Consider the following 19522-nt stretch of genomic DNA (forward strand, 5'->3'; position numbering starts at 1 on the left):
CATCTGCTGCAGCTGACAAAGGGAATGATTTATTATTTACCACTTCCAATCGGTTGTATACTGCAGGTAACTTAATAGCACATACTTAGAATTATTTAGATTGCAGCGTAAAAAAATCTGCTGAGAGTGTGCTAAAAAAGGGAAAAGAGGAGTGTGGTTGGAGGAAGGCACAATCTCAGAGCCATGGCAGTTTGGGGCTGGCTAATAGCATTAATTAGATAAGCGTGATGCATAATAACTCCCGGGAAGGGGACTCCAACGGATGGCTCCACAGAGTTCATCTCAGTGGGCTCTGAACGCTCTGCACTGGGGTCAGCACAGCCGAATGCTGCCCGAGAGCTTCAGGTGCACCTCTCCCTCTCTCCCATGTACGGGGGAAGGGCTGGTGGCGGGGCTGCAATGTATGCACGTCTCTGCTAAGGCCCAAAATACGCCTTCACCTTTGCCTGCTTCCAGGCATAGAAACACTTTAGTTAGCTGAGAGTGTCTTTGGGGCTCTTCTTTATGAAGAATCTTTTAGTAGACAATACGAGGTTTATTTTATTTTATTCTATTCTATTTCATTTCATTTAATCTCATTTTATATCTAGCAATGATTCTGTTATCTGATCCTCATTTCCATGGGGCGTTACGTGCCAAACCCTCGGGCAGAGCTCTCAGGATTTTTGTAACGCGCACTGCAGAGCGTTGCAGTGTCTCAGCGCTGCTTCTCCGCGTTCCCCTACTTGTGCCGTTCGGTCTGTATGGACTCTAGGAGATTTCCCGAGATGGTGGTTGAGGCGGTTAACTTTGCATAGACAATAGCAGAAGAAAACTGCTCGTCAAGAAACCTCCGATTACGGTTTTAAGATTGTGTTCGCAGACGAGTGTGAGGGATAATAAATTATAGCTCGAATCCAAAATAGGATATTTTGCGGACTATTATTCTAGCAGACTAAAAAAAAAAAAAAAAAAAAAAAAAAAGAAAAGTTTCAGTAAAATAGTATCCGTTATCTTACGAAAGCGTTCTCAAGAAATCGAAGAGTGTACATATATAACATATTCTGCCTTAAGCGACATAAAACCACTGTTTGAGGGGGTGATCTGTTGTTGTTTTTTTGTTTGTTTGGGTTTTTTTTTTTTAATTCTGTGCCTGGGAAAAAAAAAGGAAAGAAAGAAAGAAAGAAAATAAAAAAAAAAAAAAAGAAAGGAAAAAAAAAAAGAAGAGTTGTAGAGGGGACGTCACCGCGCCCTTTAGAACTGCTCAGGGTTTGTGACAGGAGCTGAGGCTCAGGTGTACACCCCCGCACCTCTCGTCTTAACGTGGGCTCTGCAGCAGCACTCAGGCAAAACTCCCACTGAACCCAGTTTGGCCTGAACATACCGGAGTTCTGCTTGAAAAAGGGCACTGAGAAGTGATAACTTAAAAAAAAAAAAAAAAAAAAAAAAAAGAATTTCTATCCTTTAATTTTTGATATTTTCCCTTCTGAAAGCTCACTGAGAGATCTACACCGCCATTTAGGATATATTGCATAGTTCTCAATAGCACACCAGTCCCAGGGAAGGTGCAGGCATGTACCTATTGCACAGTGCAGAACTCAAGAAGGGCGATAGACAACTGGGGATGCGCACATGCACACCCGCGCACCCCGCAGCACCCCTCGCCGGGCTTTGCCCCACACTTCCCCGTGCCGCCCCCCGCCCCCCGCCCAGCTCAGCGCCTGGGTGACGGGGTCAGGCGTGGCGGGAGCGGGGGAGCGGGAGGTGAAGGTGAAGAGCAGCAGCGGGCTCGGGGCTGGCTGCGGCTGCTCGCTGGGCTGTGCGGCTGTGCCCAGAGGGCGGAGTTCCCGCACGCTGCTGCCTCACCGGAGAACCTGCCCTCGGCGCAGCGCTCCGCAGCCGGGACCCCACCGCCGCCGCCCTCCCCGCACCGCTCTGTGTGGCCTCGCTTCCCCCCGGGCTCGGGGAGCCGGGAGGTGGCGGAGCGGCGCTGCCCCCAGTCCTCGTCCTCGGGCGGGGTTCCCGAGCACCTCTCACACCGCAAAGCGCGTGTCTAACGCCAGGATTTTTCTTTTTTCTTTTTGGTCTCTTTTCGAAGCGTTTCCTCCCCCCGTCTCCCCTCCCCCTCGCTCCCATCGGTAAGTTGGAACTTTCTTCGCCGCTTTAGCAGTTCTCCCGCTCTCTCTCCAGGTTTTAGTTCCTCTATTAACGCTTTGTCGCTGCTCCGCTCGCACCGACTCCGGAGGAGCCACCACCCGCCCGGAGCGGGTCTGCGTCCGCTCTCGGAACCGCCGGAGAAGCTGCAGGAAGAGCGGGGAAGGGCGCACCGTCGGCTGCGGTGAGTGCGGATCTCCTCTCATAGCGCCGGGCCCGAGCCGCGCTCGGTGCGCGCTGTGCGTGGAGAGAGGGGCGGGAGATACGCGGGCCGGACGGGCTCCGGAAGGAATGGTTTGGTTGAGGTCGGAACACAGCGTTAGAGAAAAAGCGGTGGGCTTCCTTCACCTTGCGGGCGTTGTGCGAATGGTTTCGGGAATGCCAGAAGTGCCGGGAGGGCCCCGTGGGACCGCGCGCACAGAGCCCCCCGCCCCCCCCCCCTCCGCGATGGGGTGCAGGTTCGCCTGCGGAGCGCCGCGGCAGCCCCGGGGCCGGGGCAGGGCCCGGAAACCTCCGAGAGGCCGCGGCTTTGTCTGCCCGCTGCCCGAATTCCCTCTGCTGCTCTGCGGGTATTTCGCGAGCCCACCGACATCTCGGGACAGACGCAGAAGTTAGACTCATGGGTTTAAGTCACCGACGTGTCCGCGGGGACGAGGCCCTCCGTGTCCCCTCTTGTCCGCACCTGTCCCCGCTTGTCGCTGTTTCGTTGGCCCGACAGAGCTTTGTTCACCCCCTCGACCCCCTCGGCGGAGGATTTTACCTCCCCTGCTCCTTTCCCGATTAACCTCGGGCACTGAGCGTACGCAGGCGGCAGCTTCACAGAGCCCAGGGCGTGCACTCAGCCCCGCAGTTTCCGCAGGGCTCCGTTTGCCTCCCACGTCCTGCACCGCGCCGCGGAGACAGCGGGGCCCCGTGGCCGCCGACCCAGAGCGGCTGCGGGCTCTGAGGGCCGGGGGCGGCCCTGTGCGGCGCTGAGGGCCCGCGGCTGGGGGCGCTCTTGCATAGCGGGAGAGCGCCGTGCCAGGCCCGGCTGCGGCCGCCGCCGGGCAACCGCGGAGCCGGGCCGCCGCGTAGCGGTGCGCGGGGCCTTCCGCGGCACCCGCTGCCCGCAGGGAGAACCGTGCTGTGCGGGCGGCGTTGGGCTGTGAGGGAGTTGGGCTCCTTCCGCTTCAGGAAGGAGGAACGGTGGGAAGCGTCCTTAGCTCGACGTCGTGGGAGCTGCAGAGAGAGGGACGGTGCGGGAGGGAAATGCAGTTAAATCCTTTTCCCGTGACCTGATCCAGGATGTTTCCATCAGGAACAGTATAGGGAAACCCACCGGGCCAAAATAAAACATGGGAAACTGAAAAGAAAAATCCCCTAGACCAACTCAAGCCCCCAAATCCCAACACCCCAAAACAAAGGAAATAAAACAACCCTCCTACATAGAGAAATGAATAGATAGATAAATGAATAGATTAAATACATCAACTTTTCCTCCAGCATCATGTAGCAGACCATAGCCCCAGGCTCGCGAATTACACTCGGGACGAGAGGATTTGCTCTTCTCAGCTAGGGAATGGACACGGAGCGCCCACGGCAGCTCGTGTCAGAGCACCGTCTGTAAGGAGTCTTCCGAGTGTCTATGATCTGGGAGGAGAGCCTCAGCGAGGGTAGCTCTGAGAGCAGCCATTGCCACCCCGCGCCGCGGTGAGCATCGCTCCCACACAGCCGCCCGGGGGGATCTGCCTGAGCTGCAACCCGGGATGAGAGTCCCCTTCGCGGAGATGCCCAATTCCGAGCTCCGGAGCTAAATCAAACAACCCCCCCAAACAAACAAACAGAAAAAGCCCAACAACCCTCAACTCTTTTCGCTCAAGCCGAAGCAGCCCGGGTTCTCTAGGGTCTATTTCCACGGAGGGGAATGCAGAACCCTCCCTGATCGCTTTCGCAAGGGAATCTCTCGCAAGAAGGCAGGGACATGTGGAAAGATCCGCAGCCTCCGGGACGGGCCCTCTCGGGGTCCCTCCGGCTGAAGCCGTCGCCCCGCGCTGTTCCTTAGCTGAGGGAAAGGGTTCGCAGCCTCTCTCCGCCCCTCCTCGCCCGGCTCCCACCCAGAACCGAGCCGGCTGCAAGCATTTAGGATGAGATACTCTGATAAATTCAGCGCATCCGAGAGCAGACAGAGAGCTGCCAACAGATCTCCCCGAAGTCCGCCTATCTAGGAATAAAACAGCGCATTCTTTCGCAACCGTGGCAGACAGTCTAAAAAGGAGGAATAAAACAAGGTAGTTGCGTTCTCACAAAAATAAACAAAACTTTATTTTTAGAACAAGAATAAGCTGCGTTTTCCCAAAGGCTGCGTTACTTCTGAGTCTTAAACACGGGCAATATTCGCCGGCTGCCGGACTGCTCTTTTGATGCAAAAATTCCGGTGCCGCTCTACGAGCACTTCAGTTTTCCCCCGTTCCGTGATCCGCGCACACCGAGCGCAGTCAGCCCCGCACGGGTGTGGCCCTCGTGGGCTCGGGCTGTCCACACATCCCCGAGAAAGGAAGCTGGGACCATTATTCAAGCCGTTAAACGCGCATCGCACAACCGCACATTTTATCACGCCACGGCTCATAGGTGGCGATTTCCAAACACTCCAGTGATAAAGAAATCTCCTCTGGGTGTCTAAATCGCACATGTGGAGGACAGAAGCACGGTGGTTCGGAACGGTACCAGTGCATTTTTGTTAGCGAATTGAATGCACTCGCTCTCAGAGGTCTGTTGGAAAACAGTGTGAATTACGCAAATATAAATCTCACTGCTGTTTATCAATGAACCTCTTCCCGTATATCTATACGGCTACACATATGTGTGTGAACACATATGCACGGGTATCTTCGCCCGATCTGCGTCTGAAACGTCCCCTGGCATTCGTTGGGGAGGCAGCGCCGCTTCCCCCGCTCGCTGGTTGATCTATGTGAGCAAAGTTGTTTGTTTTCTGGGAAGCGTAAGTTGCCTTCAGTTATGTCATCAGTATCATTTGCATTTAGGCGGAAGGGTAGGCTGTGTGAGCTCTATTTTTGTTATTAAATCAGCGAAGGTAGAAGTACTGATAATTAAATACAGATCTCTCTGATTGCAGGTTGGAGCAGTCAAATCGATGATCTTCTCATCAATAATCGAGCAGCGCAATTGATCACTCTGTTTATTTATGCGGAACCTGAGCTATTTGCTTATATATTTCGACTTCTTTGTCTGCTAATTATTATACCAGATTGGTTTGAAAGAAAGAGCTTAGGCTGGGAAACACACTTGACAGATCCATTCTTAGCTAACCTGATAGTGGATTATTGCAATCCAATAAGTTTAACAAATTACTTATACGTGCTTGCCTTTCGAGCAATTAGGAAACCGTTTCAGATTAAAATCCCTTGTTGTATTCGGGGTCGGTTCATTTAAATAAAGGGGCATTCTGTTGAGATATTTTCCAAATAAAAAATGTTTTTCTGGATCCGTAGAGACTGGGAAGGAACAAATCTGCGCTTCTTGCTCCGGGCCCTGCTCTGCCTTTGTAACCGCGAGGCACTCAGTACTGTGGTGCCCCTGAGCTTTCCTTAGAGATGGAATTTAAGATTCCGAGGTGATACGAGTATAGGAATCAGGAAAAAAAAAAAAAAGTTTAAAAAGAAAAAGAAAAAGGAAGGCTCGGCATTCCAAAGAGCTCTCCAAAGAAGGAGATATTTTAGGTTGCTTAGTGATTAAATCTGTTCAAAAGCAGTCGCCCCGGTCTCTGCGGACTATCCGGTTCGCAGAAGGATGACACTTTGCCCTATATTTTAGCTCTTTCCCCTCGAACTGAGCATTTTCTGTGGCGACCGTTTCGAGGAGGGCTCCGTTTCTTCACCGCTTTCCCTCCTCCGCTTCGGCAGCGTTGGCGCGACCGTCCCGCCGGCGGGAGGTACGGGCGGCGTGAGCCGGGCAGGGGAGGACCGCCTCCCGTAGCCGTCCGGAGTGCAAGTTGGGAAGTGGGAACGGGATCGGCCCGCGGTGCCGCTCAGAGGAGAGCCCTTGGCTTCTCCCTCGTACTTTCGGCAAGTTTAGTTGTTTCTGATTCCCCCCCCTCCCCCCTCCAGCAACTGCTGCTTTGCAACCTGCAGAGATAAGGCGGCCTCGCATCAGATGATCGCAGAGATAAGTAATCTCTCCCCTTGGTCCGTGCTAAAGCTGACCGTACGCGCTCGAACCTCAGAGCGCTAAGTCTTTCCTGTGAATGAACGAGAAAACACTCGACAGGTCGTGAATAATCGTTTTAATGAGTGTGTAAAAGCGTGCGACGGGGTGCACGGAGCTGTCGGGTTAAACAAACAACTTGTACCCTGACGAAATCCGATTGTTAAAGTGCAAAGTGGTGTCAGTCCAATTTCCATCCCACTTCTAAATACCACAGATCTAAGTCGCGGGAGTCCAATTTTCCCCATTAAGAAAAATAACAATATTTTCTGAACGTAAGTGCGACCGTCCCTTATGTCAGCCTTGGGCGGAAAAAAAAAAAAAGAAAAAAAAAGAAAAAAAAAAGGGAGCAGTTGCACATCCCAAAGATACCGAAGTTCCTTCTGTTCTCTTCGTATTATTTTCAAGAAATGAATTTAAATGTGGGTATTTGACATTTTCCTAGATATTATCAGATCACTGTGGTAAATATTTCCTCTCTTTGTTCCCTTGCCCGTATGTTTTTTCACAGATCACTGGAGGCAAACATCGAATTAATTGGATCTTGGTGGCTGAGGCTGGTAACAGTGTATTGAACGGAGTTATCTGCCGCAATGCCCAGGTGTCTGCCAGAATGTCAGGACATTCTAGACCAGGTAAATCCAGAGAACGCCTACCAGAAAATTAAAATGAGTGCAACGTTATACGCGCCAGTTCCAAGTTATATTACTGCTATGTGGGGAGCTAATACTGACCGGTGCTAACCTACGTGGAATCTATACATTCCAGAGAGAAACTGGAGTTTGCCTTCAGAAGAAGTGCCATGGAACGGCTAGATCTGTGCCTTCACAGCGACAGGGCCTGGCACTATTTTGCAACTTCATACCTTACTCCTTTAAGTTAAGTGATTAATTCTGTGGAATTAGGTGGTTGTTTAGTGACTCGTATTACTTACATTCATTGTTGCTGAAGACCTCCAAACCAACTGCATATTTGTTTCTCTCTTGGAAAACTCATTTTTGGATGTGTCCTCTGACAACACCATGTTAAGTGAAACGGGGCATGACCACCCCAGCTGAAAATCTGAACGTTTCAGAAGTTTTTCAAAAATTTCTCCCTAATGTGGGTCCACTTAATATTCGAATTATCAAACATAGCGTGACATCAGATGGCAAGCCAAAACACATTAATTCCTGGACTATAGGCATAATCGGGACCCAATGCAATGTCCAGTGATACGGATGGGAAATCTACCTTTGGTAGCGGTGGAAGTGGCATCTGGCCCTTCATGGCCCATAGGATAGGACTATGCAGGCGGCTTTAATTTCACGCCGATCTCCAGTATTTGTAACATTTGGAATTAAAATGTAGAATTAAACTGAATTAGTTTACCAGCGCAGTTTTGTGCCGGGGCTTAGCAGCAATCTAGTGGGCATTAGGAACGAATGTCGTTCATTTCGTGTTCCTAAGCGCAGCAAAATGACCTTTGGTACACTCCTCTGAGAGCAGTGTTAGAAAGAAAAGAGGGAGAAGGAAAGACAGAAGGAGAGGGAAAAAAAAAGATTCCTCACTCTCAGGATTGGGTAGCGGATCTATAACTAATGAGCCATGAGGTCATATATCAGTAATTAACACGCATCTGACGTCCTGCGCATTCCCAGCGCGGCTTTGTTCAGGCAGTATGACTCGAAGCACGGACCGGTGCGGACGGGGCCGGCTCGTGGGGCACGAGGGTCTCCCCCTGCTCTGCGGGCAAAAAGGGAAAGCAGCGGAAGCAGCGGGGAGGGGAGAGGGGAACGGACGACAAAGGCGAGAGGTGCGCTGCCAGTCAGTGGGGCAGGGCTCGTCAGAGGGCTGGGAAACAGCCCCGTCCCGCCGCAGGAATAGTGCCGTCCTGCAATAACCTACCGCAACGCCACTTCCTCCGCAACTAAAACACGCGCAAAATGGGCACGGGGGATAGCAGAGACCTATCAGTTTCCTGATGTAGTTGTGCTAATAAATAAACCTTCTCGATGTTTAAAACACTCTATCTGTCACATTCACAAGATAGGTACTGTAAATTCCTGTTGCAAATATACAAACAGAGATCCAAGAGGTTGCCTCTGTTTTTGTATCTCTCTCTCACAAGAAATGCACTATCAAAACATTAATTATATTTGAAAGGGAGCAGATTATTTGTTTGAGAAAGAATTACATTCTTGAATTTATATTCCGCACAGATCTCTCCTCCTGTCTGCCGGGAGGGCTGAACTGTAAATCTGTCTCGAGTGATGCACCCTACACCGTGGGTAGGTGCGTCACTTCGGAGCCGGAGAGAGATGGGAGCTCATCCGAGGAGCTTTCAGACACCTCCGTGGGATGGGTCGTTAGGGAGTGTCGGAATCCACACGAAATTGCAGATCTAACATGTGAGGAACATAAAGCCCCGCTCTCTGACAGTGGGAGCGCAAACACGCAGACACGCGGGACTGAGCCTGGTGCTTGCTGAGCACTGTGACTCACGGCTTTGGGCCTCGGTGCTGGTTTGCAAAATGCCTCACACACGTCCTGCTGCAGTCGATAGCCGGAAAGCTACCGACCGTGTGAGTCATGAGCCGTCAGCAAAAGACTTCGCCCGCTCTTCCAGCGCCTAATAAAAGAATTAAACAGATGCCCTTATCTTCTTCTGAAGAAAAACGAAAGAAAGAAAGAAAATGTGGCAATGCACTGTGACTTTCTCAGGAGCGCTGAAATCCTGCCCCTGGGATCTGGTTCTTCCCCTCTCCACCGCCGTGCGGCATTCCCTATAGCGTACGCCTACCGCCAGGCGCCCTTAAGCATCTCAACAGAATTGCTCTTTGGCATCGAAACTGCTGGCTGCGGCTGATGCCACGAGTCCGCGCAGAAAAGTGGCCAGGGCTTTTCTCACGGCTGGAGAAGCGTGTCCATAAATCGATAGATTCTCTCGGTGTGGAACCCGGGGGAGGGGGTCCCGAACAGGCGACCCCTTTTCTCTGTTCTTGTGTTGCCCGAGTCTCTGAGCGGCTTTCCCGAGCGCTGGGACGGCCGAGACACGGGGCCGGGGGGTCGGGGCCGTGCCTGGACTGCGCTCTGCTTATGGTCGGAGATTTGTGGGAGTAGAGAGAACCCTGACAGCCAGAGTGGGACCTGGCCGGGAGCGGGCTCCGTGATGGAGGATGGCTGCATGCTCGTGATGCGAAGGGCGGAACAGGACAGCGCGCTGGCACCGAGAGCTTTTTTTTTTTTTTTTTTTTTTTTTTTGTTCATTAGAACCAAAAGGAAAAATGGAGGGGGGAGGAGGGAAGGCGGTGGGGACTGGGAAGAAGAGACAGGAGTAGTTAGTGTCTGTCTGGAGAACAACAAGGGTCCGTCACCTCCCTGGGAGCCCATGCGTTCCGGGCCGCGGGCAGAGGCCGAGGCGCCGCCGGAGCGCCGGGACCCCGGGCCGGGGTCGGAGGGCCCGGCATCGCCCCACGTCTCCCCGTGCCGAGCTTCGGTACTTCACGTCGCGGCCTTCCCCCGTTCACCGCATCGCCACGGTGGCAATAAAAGCTTGAAATGAGGCTCAACCCTCGGCCAAACGGGCTCTGTCACTGCCCGTGGCTGCGGGTCCTTGTGGGGGAAAATGTGGGATGCTACCGCGCTCGACGGAGCGGCAGGGATAAGGTCGGGTCGGTTTCATGGGAGCACGGCTTTGGGGCGTTGGACTCAGCGCACGGAGCCCTCGCTGCCCCCTTCGGGAAATGGCGGGGACAGCGGAGCCACGGCCCCTCCGCTCCCCTTCAGTACATGGCTGCGACTGAATCACGTCTCCCTGCTCCCTCGGAGACCGACACCCAGTGCCCATGGCCGTGAACAGGGAGGAGAAAGGGAACATGGGTGGTAGGAGCAGGGCAGGAGACCAAAAGTTCAGCCGAGAAAAGGCCAGGAGGAGTGGGATAGGAGGGAAGCTCCACAAGCGTGTCGGGAGCGTTTGGGTCTCGTGGCGATATTATTATTAATCATAAAATCCCAGCAAAACAACGGCTCCCTTATAAAGGAAATCTGAGGAGTACAGCGAGCTAAGTGGAAGCTCTGTTTCCAAGGCGAGGCAGGATTAGTTCCCTGCACACAATAGCCGGTGTGTCGGAATTGCAAATGAACATCACCAGCAGTGCTGGAGTTACCCTTCTTAAATTAATATCGAGCTGGCTTCTCTGCTCAGCGTCAAGGACATTTCTGCTCTTTCGAAGGGAAGGAAGATTTAAATTTGTATATATATATGTATATATATATGTATTTTGCTCTGATTTAGTCCAAGGAACTTCTTCCCCAGTGCAATCAGTTATCAGTGCAGGAATTTGGGATAATGTCCGCTCTAATTGATTATTTAAAAAAAAGATCACACACACAAAAACAAAAACAAAAACCAACCAACCAAATCAAACCAAACCGAATTAAAGAAACAAACACAAATGAAACCCTTCTCGAACAACAAACCAGTACATTCCAAAACAAAACAAAAACCCACTCAAACAAACAACAGCAACAAATCCAACTCCCAAACCACAAAAACGATTAAAAATAAAAAAAATAAAAAAAAAAAAGAAAGAAAGAAAAAGAAAAAGAAAAAGAAAAAGAAAAAGGACTCCGAATTGGTGTGGGGTGACCCCAGGCCAAGGGAGATGTGCAGTGCGGCCGCTGCTCCGTGCACAGCACAGGGTTTACCGCTGCCGCACCCAGCTTAGCCCCTGCGGCTCCTGTAGCGGGGCTGCTGGCACACGCCCCCGGTCTGTTACTGTAGACGCAGGCCCGTAAATCTCGGCCGAAGCAATATTTCTATCCCATCATCAGACATGCAAAGGGGGAAAGTAATACATTTGATCTTCCGCTGCAAAGACGGGAGAGAGAGATTGTAGGCTCCAGGGCTCTTTTAAACATTTCAGGAATTAATGGGGGATGGGAAGGGTCTAGGAAGGATGGATACATTAAGATGGTAAAATAAAAACATGATACGAAGATATATTTACTGTCATCTCAGAGCCAAAACATTTATGCTCCCACGCTTTTTTTTTTTCCCTGAACAAATAGGAGCTTAAATGATGCATTTTAATTATTTTAAGAAAATAAGCAAGAAGGCTCTTTTTCAGAGTCTAAATAAATAACAGAATGTTCTGTGCTGCTGATGTCTCTAGCTTGTGATGGCTTCATCTGTGCAGCCACTACTGTGAGCTCTGAAAATCTGGGAAGAATGGGGTGTTACTGGCAATTTCTGAAAGGAACTATCCATTATTTGTGAGGTTTTCTGAAACCGAACATCCAAAGAATTTTCTGACAGCCTGAGAGGTGAAAAGGGGACCAATATTTTCCTAAAGGTTCAGCTCAGAATGATGAGTGCCTAATCTCACTATTGTTTTAAGCTGGAGGTGAGAAGCAATTTTCCTTATTTTTTCAAATAGTTATTTCAACTCCCTTCCCCACTAGTGGGGAACGGATATGTATTTCCACAATATAAAAGGACCTGCACACGTCTTGTAGTTTCTCAGATCAGCTTTTTTGTTGTTGATGTTGTTTCCTTTTTTTTTTTTTTTTTTTTTTTTTTCCCCACTGCCTGATCTAATTCCTGACAACATTCTTCCTGAGTATATCGTGTCCTTAAACTCCAGTAGATTGCAGGGAGCTTCCTGGAGGAGAGTGATACTCACAAGACCTATTCTTCTGGGGTGAGGGAAGGAGGGGAAATAAAAAAAGGAGAAAAAGAAAAAAGAAAAAAGTGAGTACGCACCAGAAGAGAAATCTTTCGAGCTCACATTAAAAAAATAAAAGGGCATGTAACACTATATGACAATTGCAGGGAACTCTGAACCACATATACTGACAATTCTATAGCAGAAAATATTAGTCATAATCTTCCAGTGTAAAGAAATTAAATCATAGATTTCAGCTCCTCTTTGCAGAAATGTGTAAAGCATTTGTTATCAGGTTTTTGTTCACAAATTTTTCTCCCCAAGTAGGACTCAGCTTTCTCTTCAGTCAAATTTTTAGTACGTTCCTGATGCTCATCTCTTCTATACTGCCTTTCATTTCAGATAGAGTAAAGTCTGTCATTCAAACACTACAACCGTTTCTATTAGCTTAAATGTGTCCAGAGAAATGTAGAGCACCTATACACAAACTCCTTTATTTCCCTTTGTGATGTGTTCATACTGTGCCTCCAAGACTTGCTGCTTTGGAGGCTGTGTCATCAGTGTGAGGAGTGCAGAAACTGCAAGAAAGTGTATAGCTAGGAAAAGTCACACAGTTTTGGTTCCTGATGCAAGCAGAAGAGCAACATCAGCATAGGCAACAGAACCATTATCGTCACAGCAAGAATAAGGAGGACAGAGAGAAAACATATCTTAACAGCAGTAAAGGCAGGTAGAACTGTTTTATAGAGCAGGGCAGTACTACTGATTTCTAGCCTACATGGATCCTACCCAGAAGATGGCACAGACCACAGTTTGAAGCACCCAAACTGGAAAGAACCGAAAACAGCACTAGTCATGAGTGCAGGCTCTATTTTTTAACATGAGAATCTACCTTCACTAATGATGCCAAGAATTTTCTGATATATTTATGAACTTACAAGCAAAACAGAAAAGTGCTTGTTGCCTTGTCTTCACATAGGTCCCGAAGAAGTCATGGTTTTTGCTGTACATCTCCACCATGACTTGCCTCAAAACTATGAAATAGCATCATTAGACAATGAAAATAATGTCCTTCTATGAATAGAGACTAGATGGCCCAACAACATCTTCCATTTGTACTTTATCAGAATTTACCTCTTCATAAAAATAGGCTCATTATCTTGGGGTACTCATTTCAAATTTTATCATCATCTGATTTAGTTGAAGCTGAAAAAGTATTAAAAAATGTTGACAAAGGTGATTTACAAAGTACTATCACTACACTTCAGAAGTAACATATTACTGACAAGAAATTGAATTTTTCAATCTTCTTTTGGACTATTAATTAAGAATGACTTTGAAGAACCTAGAGCAGGTCCCTGCTTTCAGTTCAGATAAAAAGCCTTCTTGATGTTTGCAGAAGTAATAAATCTCGTATTTCCTTATGTATTTAGTAATAGGCTGGTAGGATCTGTATAAACTACTCAAGTCATCTGCAAAATGACCTGATCTGTTTCATTTAAAGTTCTCAATCTGTTACTGAGATGGCACAAAAGTGTTGCACCCATTAGCCACATTTAGCTTCATGAAAATAATCCTCCTGTGTGGGTAGGTTTTGTTTATGGTTTTTTTGTTGTTGGGTTTTTTTTTTTTTTGGCTTTTTAGGGGCAGGAATTCCTTGCCTATCACTTTTTGTTTTCCAGTTTGTTCATTAATAATGATAAGCCATTTGGGGCAGCTTCCACAAGTCACTTGAATTCAGTACCCTGTAGGGATTTCAGATGTTCTCTACATGGATTAGACACCTAAGTGGAACTGGTTTATGTACTGGATACTAGCGACATTTGAACATCTCAGCTGTTGGTTTAGAGTCTGCTTCATCTAAAACATTTTCATATTAGCAGTGGGATTGCCCTCCTTTCCAAGTAAGGACATGTGCTGTGCTCAACAACAAAACTGTAATATAAAACAGTGAATGCTCCTGTACCCAGACAGAGGAAGAAAGACTGCTTCTAATGTGACCTTTAAGCTGGTGTATTTCTGAGGATGGGAAAGATTCATTTATACTTTCGCAACACCTGAAACAGAGCTAGTATAATTAACACACAATTTTCAGGCAAAAGCCAATCTCAGGCTTAATGTTTTGCATTTCTGCTGTGCTACTGTTAAATGAGTTTCTTTACAGTGACTTGAAGTGGAGAAGTAACTGGCTTGGGGTAGGTTCTCTTGGTTCATAAGCCTGAATCAGCTTTCAGAGGAGACAGTTGGGAAGATGTGCGTCAGGTCAGAGTTTGCAGTGTTGTCTTTTACTAAACCTTTTCCTCATGATGACATGAGTAGAAGAGCGCTGCTGTAATGCTTCAAATCCTGAACACTGTTCTGTTGCAATGAACAGTCACAGAAATGATAATATCTGATAAGGGGAGGGAAGTAAGACGGGAATCTATCATTGCTATTCTTGGAAATAGAGACTGGATATCATTATGTGCTGGCTCGTCTATGAGAAGTCCTCACATACTTGAGGGCAGCACTTCATGGTTTTCATGATTCTCATGACAAATTCCTTATAAAGATTCATGTGCACTCAGAAAGATCCTTAATGGTGAACCTTTCTCCTGGACCACTAAGTACCTGCTGTATTCATCCACCATACATCCAAGTGGTCTAACTGGAATAACATTTGGTATATTTCAGAATTCAGTTGTAGACCGCAGGTTCACAGTTAAATGTAGAACACCAAAGTTCTCATATTTCAGTCTACCAGTGTACAAAGTATTGGCCACATAGACAAAAACAGCATCTCTATCCAGGACTTGTGTGAAAGTATCTAGGGTAGACTTCTTTAGTCCACTGTTTATTTTAAAGCTTAAATTAAAGAAGTAGCTTCTAATTTAATAAAAAGTGCTCTGAAAGTTGCTAAGCAACTTCAAGAAAGTTTGTGTTGTAAAAAGTTCATTTATTTGTTTAATTTCAGAAAAAGGTTGCACGTTGTTATTTGTTCCATAAATCAAGAGAGAAAAGTATAAATGAAATGCAGTAGGACCTTTCAACACTTTCTTTGACTTCTATTTCATTGCAATTAAAATCCCTTTAATTGTCACGTGAAGTTTCATCAACTATTCAACAAATGTTGTTTATGCATAAAACTTCAACGGATTATTGATTATGCAAAGAACCAAAAGAAAAAAGAAATTAAACAGGTTTGTCATATGGTATGTGTTTATCTTAACCTTTCTTCTTAAAAAAATCTCATCTACTAAGTACTTTTATCAGAGACTAATTATACTCTCTGAAAAGAATTTCTCCAACACCCTTCAGTGCCTACACCCTTTAATCATATCTCATTACATCTACCTAATCCATCTCTTTTTCACATTGCCAGGACTCATTAATAGTTTTAAAAGCCAGTTCTGGACATTATCTTTCCTTCATATAGAAAGATAAAAAATACCAATAAGATTTTATTCCTAGATTTCATAGGTATTTGTAATTAGATAAAAAATATTTGGCAATGTTGAAATTTTGACTAAATACAACTTTAAAGTATGTAATAGAGTAGGAGTAGAAAGAAGTAAGTCTTTTCCAAAATGGTTGTTTTTATGACCTGTTTTAGCAGTGGATCAATAATCACTTTGAGACGAAGCAATTCTTGACTAATATTTAGCACATATTGTGCCTCACAGATGTTTTATAAGTGATACATATACCATCGTGAAAACAGTGTGAGTAATCCAAAGAATCTACATGATTGAAAGGGGGAAAAAGAAAAGATGTGGTCTTCCTCCCTATGCTGCATGCATGCCTGACATCACTATGAAAAGCTATTAGAAAATGTCTCTGTTGTACTATCAAATAAAGTGGACCAATTAAAGTGGAAAGAATAAGTGATGCATTAAATTTTGCTTTTTTTTTTTTTTTTTTTTCCTGTTCTCAAATGATCTGCAAACAGACAGTAATATTCTTAACTACTCTTAACCTTTGATTTAGAAGGTTATGATTCAGAAATTGCTTCAGGGAAAAATTTGTAGTATATAGGCCATTCCAAAATTCACAAAATTTGGCAATTTACAATTTATATTGTGTTATTAGTTATGCAAGTTATGTGATTGTATTTGTGCTCCCATTTTCAGGATGGTTTATTATGTCAGTTTACCTCTGATGCTGTACTGATTCATTTTCAAGTGTTGTAACACTTGTGATTTTGAAGGTAAAACCAGTACCCAGATATCAACTGTGAAGTTTGTTTTCCACGTTTGAATAGAGTGCTACCAAAGTTTTTTGTCTCCTTTTGTAATGAGAAATACTATGTATTCTGTGAATTACATGGGCTTTTTATTTAACATATTAGAATTACTAAAGAAACTTGTGGCATTTGATTTCAACCTCTGATGTGTCTTATTTCTAGTTTTTGACCTTCAACCATAAATTCTAAGTTGAGTTAATCCTAAAATCCTGGGAAATGCTTTGGACATACTTAGGCAGAGATGTTCCTTGGATGTTTTGTTTCTGATAATTGTGAAGAAATATGGACAGAGTTTGTAGCTAACAGCTGTTGTTAGAATCAGGAAGATCAGACACAATATGCTGAATTTTTTGGAAGTTTGGATGACCAAGGTAAACTGATATCACCTCTGCACATAGTGCCTTATGAATCTTTTGTGTTCCATATTCCCATCCAGGGGCAGAAAATTCAGAATTAAAAATAGAATTTTTTGGCATCTAAATAAAAAGTGCTTGTAGAAACCAATATAAATATAAAGCTAAAATGTATTTTAATATGATATCTGATACCTGATATATGTATACGTACATGTTCAATATATCTAACATTTTGTTTAAAATGTAATTGGTTATGTACTTCAGAGTCTTTTGTATATGTAGAGCTGATATACTGTATTTGTAAGAGCTCCTTCTTTCTCTGAAGAGTTGATTTATACAGAACATATGTAACAAATTGTAGATATAGAAATAACAGTCAAATGGAACTTCCTTTTGTGACTACTAATGAATACAAGCTAAAAATATTTTCCTAAGCATTCCTTACTACAGATTTATTGTATTTCTTTCAGCAAACACACATAAAATGTCATACCTAGAGATTACCTAAGAGCAACATGTTACTTTCCAGTCTGTGAAAATATGTATGGTTTGAGATATCTTTTTGTTCCTCACTGGAAATAAAATGAAATTCACTGGAACATTTTTTTATGTCATAAAATTACGTATAGATGTTTTGAGGCCAAAAAAAGACAGATTTTCTTTGGATGTATTTCCCTTATCATTCCTTTCTTTGTTTTTCACTCACTCATTAGGAAATGACTAAATAGACAAGCCAGGATGCTTAGAACATTCCCATTGAAAACTTAGTTAAAACTGACACATTTTATGAAGCATTTTGGCTTCAGTGGAAAGACATATTTAGAGGAGGAAAAAGAGTCAAATAAAATCTGACTGGTAACAAATGCAGTCAAACTGATATTCATATTTAAATTTGAACTAATATATACATGATTTTTTTTCTAGAAATTCTTCAGACCAAATGATTTGAATAGTCCTGAGTAATGCCAACAGCTCTCTAACTAACGAGAAACATGGAAGACAGATGTCTTCCATTGCACTAATAAAGACTTGGGCTCTTTAGGAAATTGGAAGTTGTGGAATTTCATATGCAGTCTCTGCTACAGTATATATGCTGTCTGCAGTTACGTTTACTTCTGGCAATGTCTTTAAATGTTCTTTAAGCTTATTAAGAAGCGCAGAATTCCTTTAAGATTCTATCAATGCAGTTATTGTTGTCTGTACATCTACATTTACATCTACATCCACATCCACATCTACATCTACAAGCCTAACGGTTAGTACTCCATTCAGAAACATGGGGAAATATGTATTTTTTCTTGTTCTTGTTCTTGTTTGGCAAGGTTCAGCATTTATCATCGACTAGATAATCATATATCTAGTAGGCTTTTTTAGTGGCCACGGAATTGTTATAGACATCATTAGCTTCAGAGATCAGTGCAGAATGTCTTCAAATAGTACTACATTTGTTTAGCTGAAAACATAGCACACAGGAAATAGTGAACACAGAAGTAATAAACTGTTGGTAAATCCCATTTTTCTAAAATATGTCATTTGTGGGAATAGAAGTCTGAGGGAAAAGGAAAAACTGATCTGTGACAATAAAATTTATAACTCCAGTAGAGGACATTTTACACTCCGTGCAATTGAAGACTAAAATAAAAAATGTTCTACTAACATGGATGGAATTGTAAAATAAAGAAACTTGCTTTATATTCAAGTTGTATAATTTCAGAATGATCAGATGTTCTTTCAGAAACCAAGATTTCTAAGGGATAGCATAAAAGATGAGAACAAGCAGAAAGCTGAGAGCTGAGTTAAAGATACAAGCTAAAGTTTTGTTACTTCATAGATCAGATTATATCCACCCTGAGTTTAAGAGAACTAAGAAATTATCCTGTCTTTATGAGCTTATTTGCTTGCTTGTTCTTCACACACACAGTGACTCAGCACAAGTTCTTGAGGGATGGATTCTTTTTATTTGTGTGTACTGCACATCTTCAGAAGTGATGAGCATGAATTATAAGTTAGAGGTATTCTAACAGAATGAAGTTCTTGTAGTTTAAAGTACAGGTTACAACAAATGTAGAAATTATGTTTCTTGGAAATCACAGCATCTCAGTCATTATAAAAAATTTGACTTTTGGAGCTACATATTTTGGTGTATTGTCCCGGTCTATGTAAATAAGTATGATTAAAGACATACTAAGAAGAAGGCCTGATAGTGGAATCTATCTGAAGTGCGACTAGGGAGAGGCATAGTATGGGATTATAGTTACAGGTGTGATGTTGCTAAGAAAAATCTCAAGGAAGAGGGTAGGTGGCTTTAATTTTATATGGGAAGTCAGAGTGAAGGAATTAAAAGAAGGGAAACATTCTTAACAGATGGTGGAAAAGATGGCTTGAACTGCTTTAATGTGAAGGGGTTTGAGCATACGAAATAGAAACCCAGAAGACGTGGGTTATAATTGATGCAATGAAAGACAATTGAGATATTAAAATATTTCTACCTGCATATCTGGAGAATAAAAGGCAAAGCAAGAGAACTGCTTGGATTAAGCAACTGTGTTGATTTGCAGGGAGAAAGAGTCAAGAGATTGCAAATCCAGAGTGGAGCTATTAATTGAGTGCAGGATGGGTATAATCCTCTCAGGTGCTGCTTTCTCTTTTATATATGAGATGCTTAGAATACTACAGAGGATTGTGGATGATGGTTTAGACACTACAATATGACAAGCAGATATGGCTACTTTTCTGAAACTTTTTTGATACAAACTGAAAAAGCAAGTCAGAAAGAAAAGACCAAAATGTACTGTTGATGTCCTGAAGGTTTGAAAAAATATCTGCTGTGAGTAAATTTTTAGTTGGAGGATCTGCTTGATATAAGTCATTCTGATCTACCTTTCCAGAGAGTGGAGTTTAGGGACTGAGGATGGACTGTTATCCAAGATGCATGCGTGTACAGCTCAGCTGAGTACCAGGAC

General features: G+C 44.7%; 1 protein-coding gene across 6 annotated transcripts; it reads left to right on the forward strand.

Annotated features, from left to right (window-relative positions):
• Positions 1 to 1484: 1484 nt before the first annotated feature.
• On the forward strand, positions 1485 to 9545 carry LOC423301. 6 transcript variants are annotated; one of them, XM_046942119.1, is made up of 4 exons: positions 1485 to 1749; positions 2170 to 2466; positions 6845 to 6968; positions 8535 to 9545. In XM_046942119.1, the coding sequence occupies exons 1-4, from the start codon at positions 1612 to 1614 to the stop codon at positions 8801 to 8803; spliced, it is 828 nt and encodes a 275-aa protein (XP_046798075.1). In that variant the 5' UTR covers positions 1485 to 1611; the 3' UTR covers positions 8804 to 9545. The 6 variants fall into 6 exon arrangements, 1 of the variants encoding a protein (XP_046798075.1); XR_006939372.1 differs by lacking the exon at positions 1485 to 1749 and having other exon boundaries at positions 1839 to 2317; positions 7102 to 9545; XR_006939373.1 differs by lacking the exon at positions 1485 to 1749 and having other exon boundaries at positions 1839 to 2317.
• Positions 9546 to 19522: the final 9977 nt, after the last annotated feature.

Source organism: Gallus gallus, chromosome 5, assembly GCF_016699485.2.
Source record: "Gallus gallus isolate bGalGal1 chromosome 5, bGalGal1.mat.broiler.GRCg7b, whole genome shotgun sequence".
In the NCBI taxonomy this organism is placed as follows: domain Eukaryota; kingdom Metazoa; phylum Chordata; class Aves; order Galliformes; family Phasianidae; genus Gallus; species Gallus gallus.

Excerpts from the sequence above, each read along its gene's own strand:
- LOC423301 (XM_046942119.1), top strand. The coding sequence starts at position 1,612 with ATGCACACCCGCGCACCCCGCAGCACCCCTCGCCGGGCTTTGCCCCAC. Across the intron at positions 2,467-6,844 it reads ACAGCGTTAGAGAAAAAGCG|ATCACTGGAGGCAAACATCG; the intron begins GTGGGCTTCCTT and ends GTTTTTTCACAG. Across the intron at positions 6,969-8,534 it reads GTCAGGACATTCTAGACCAG|ATCTCTCCTCCTGTCTGCCG; the intron begins GTAAATCCAGAG and ends TATTCCGCACAG.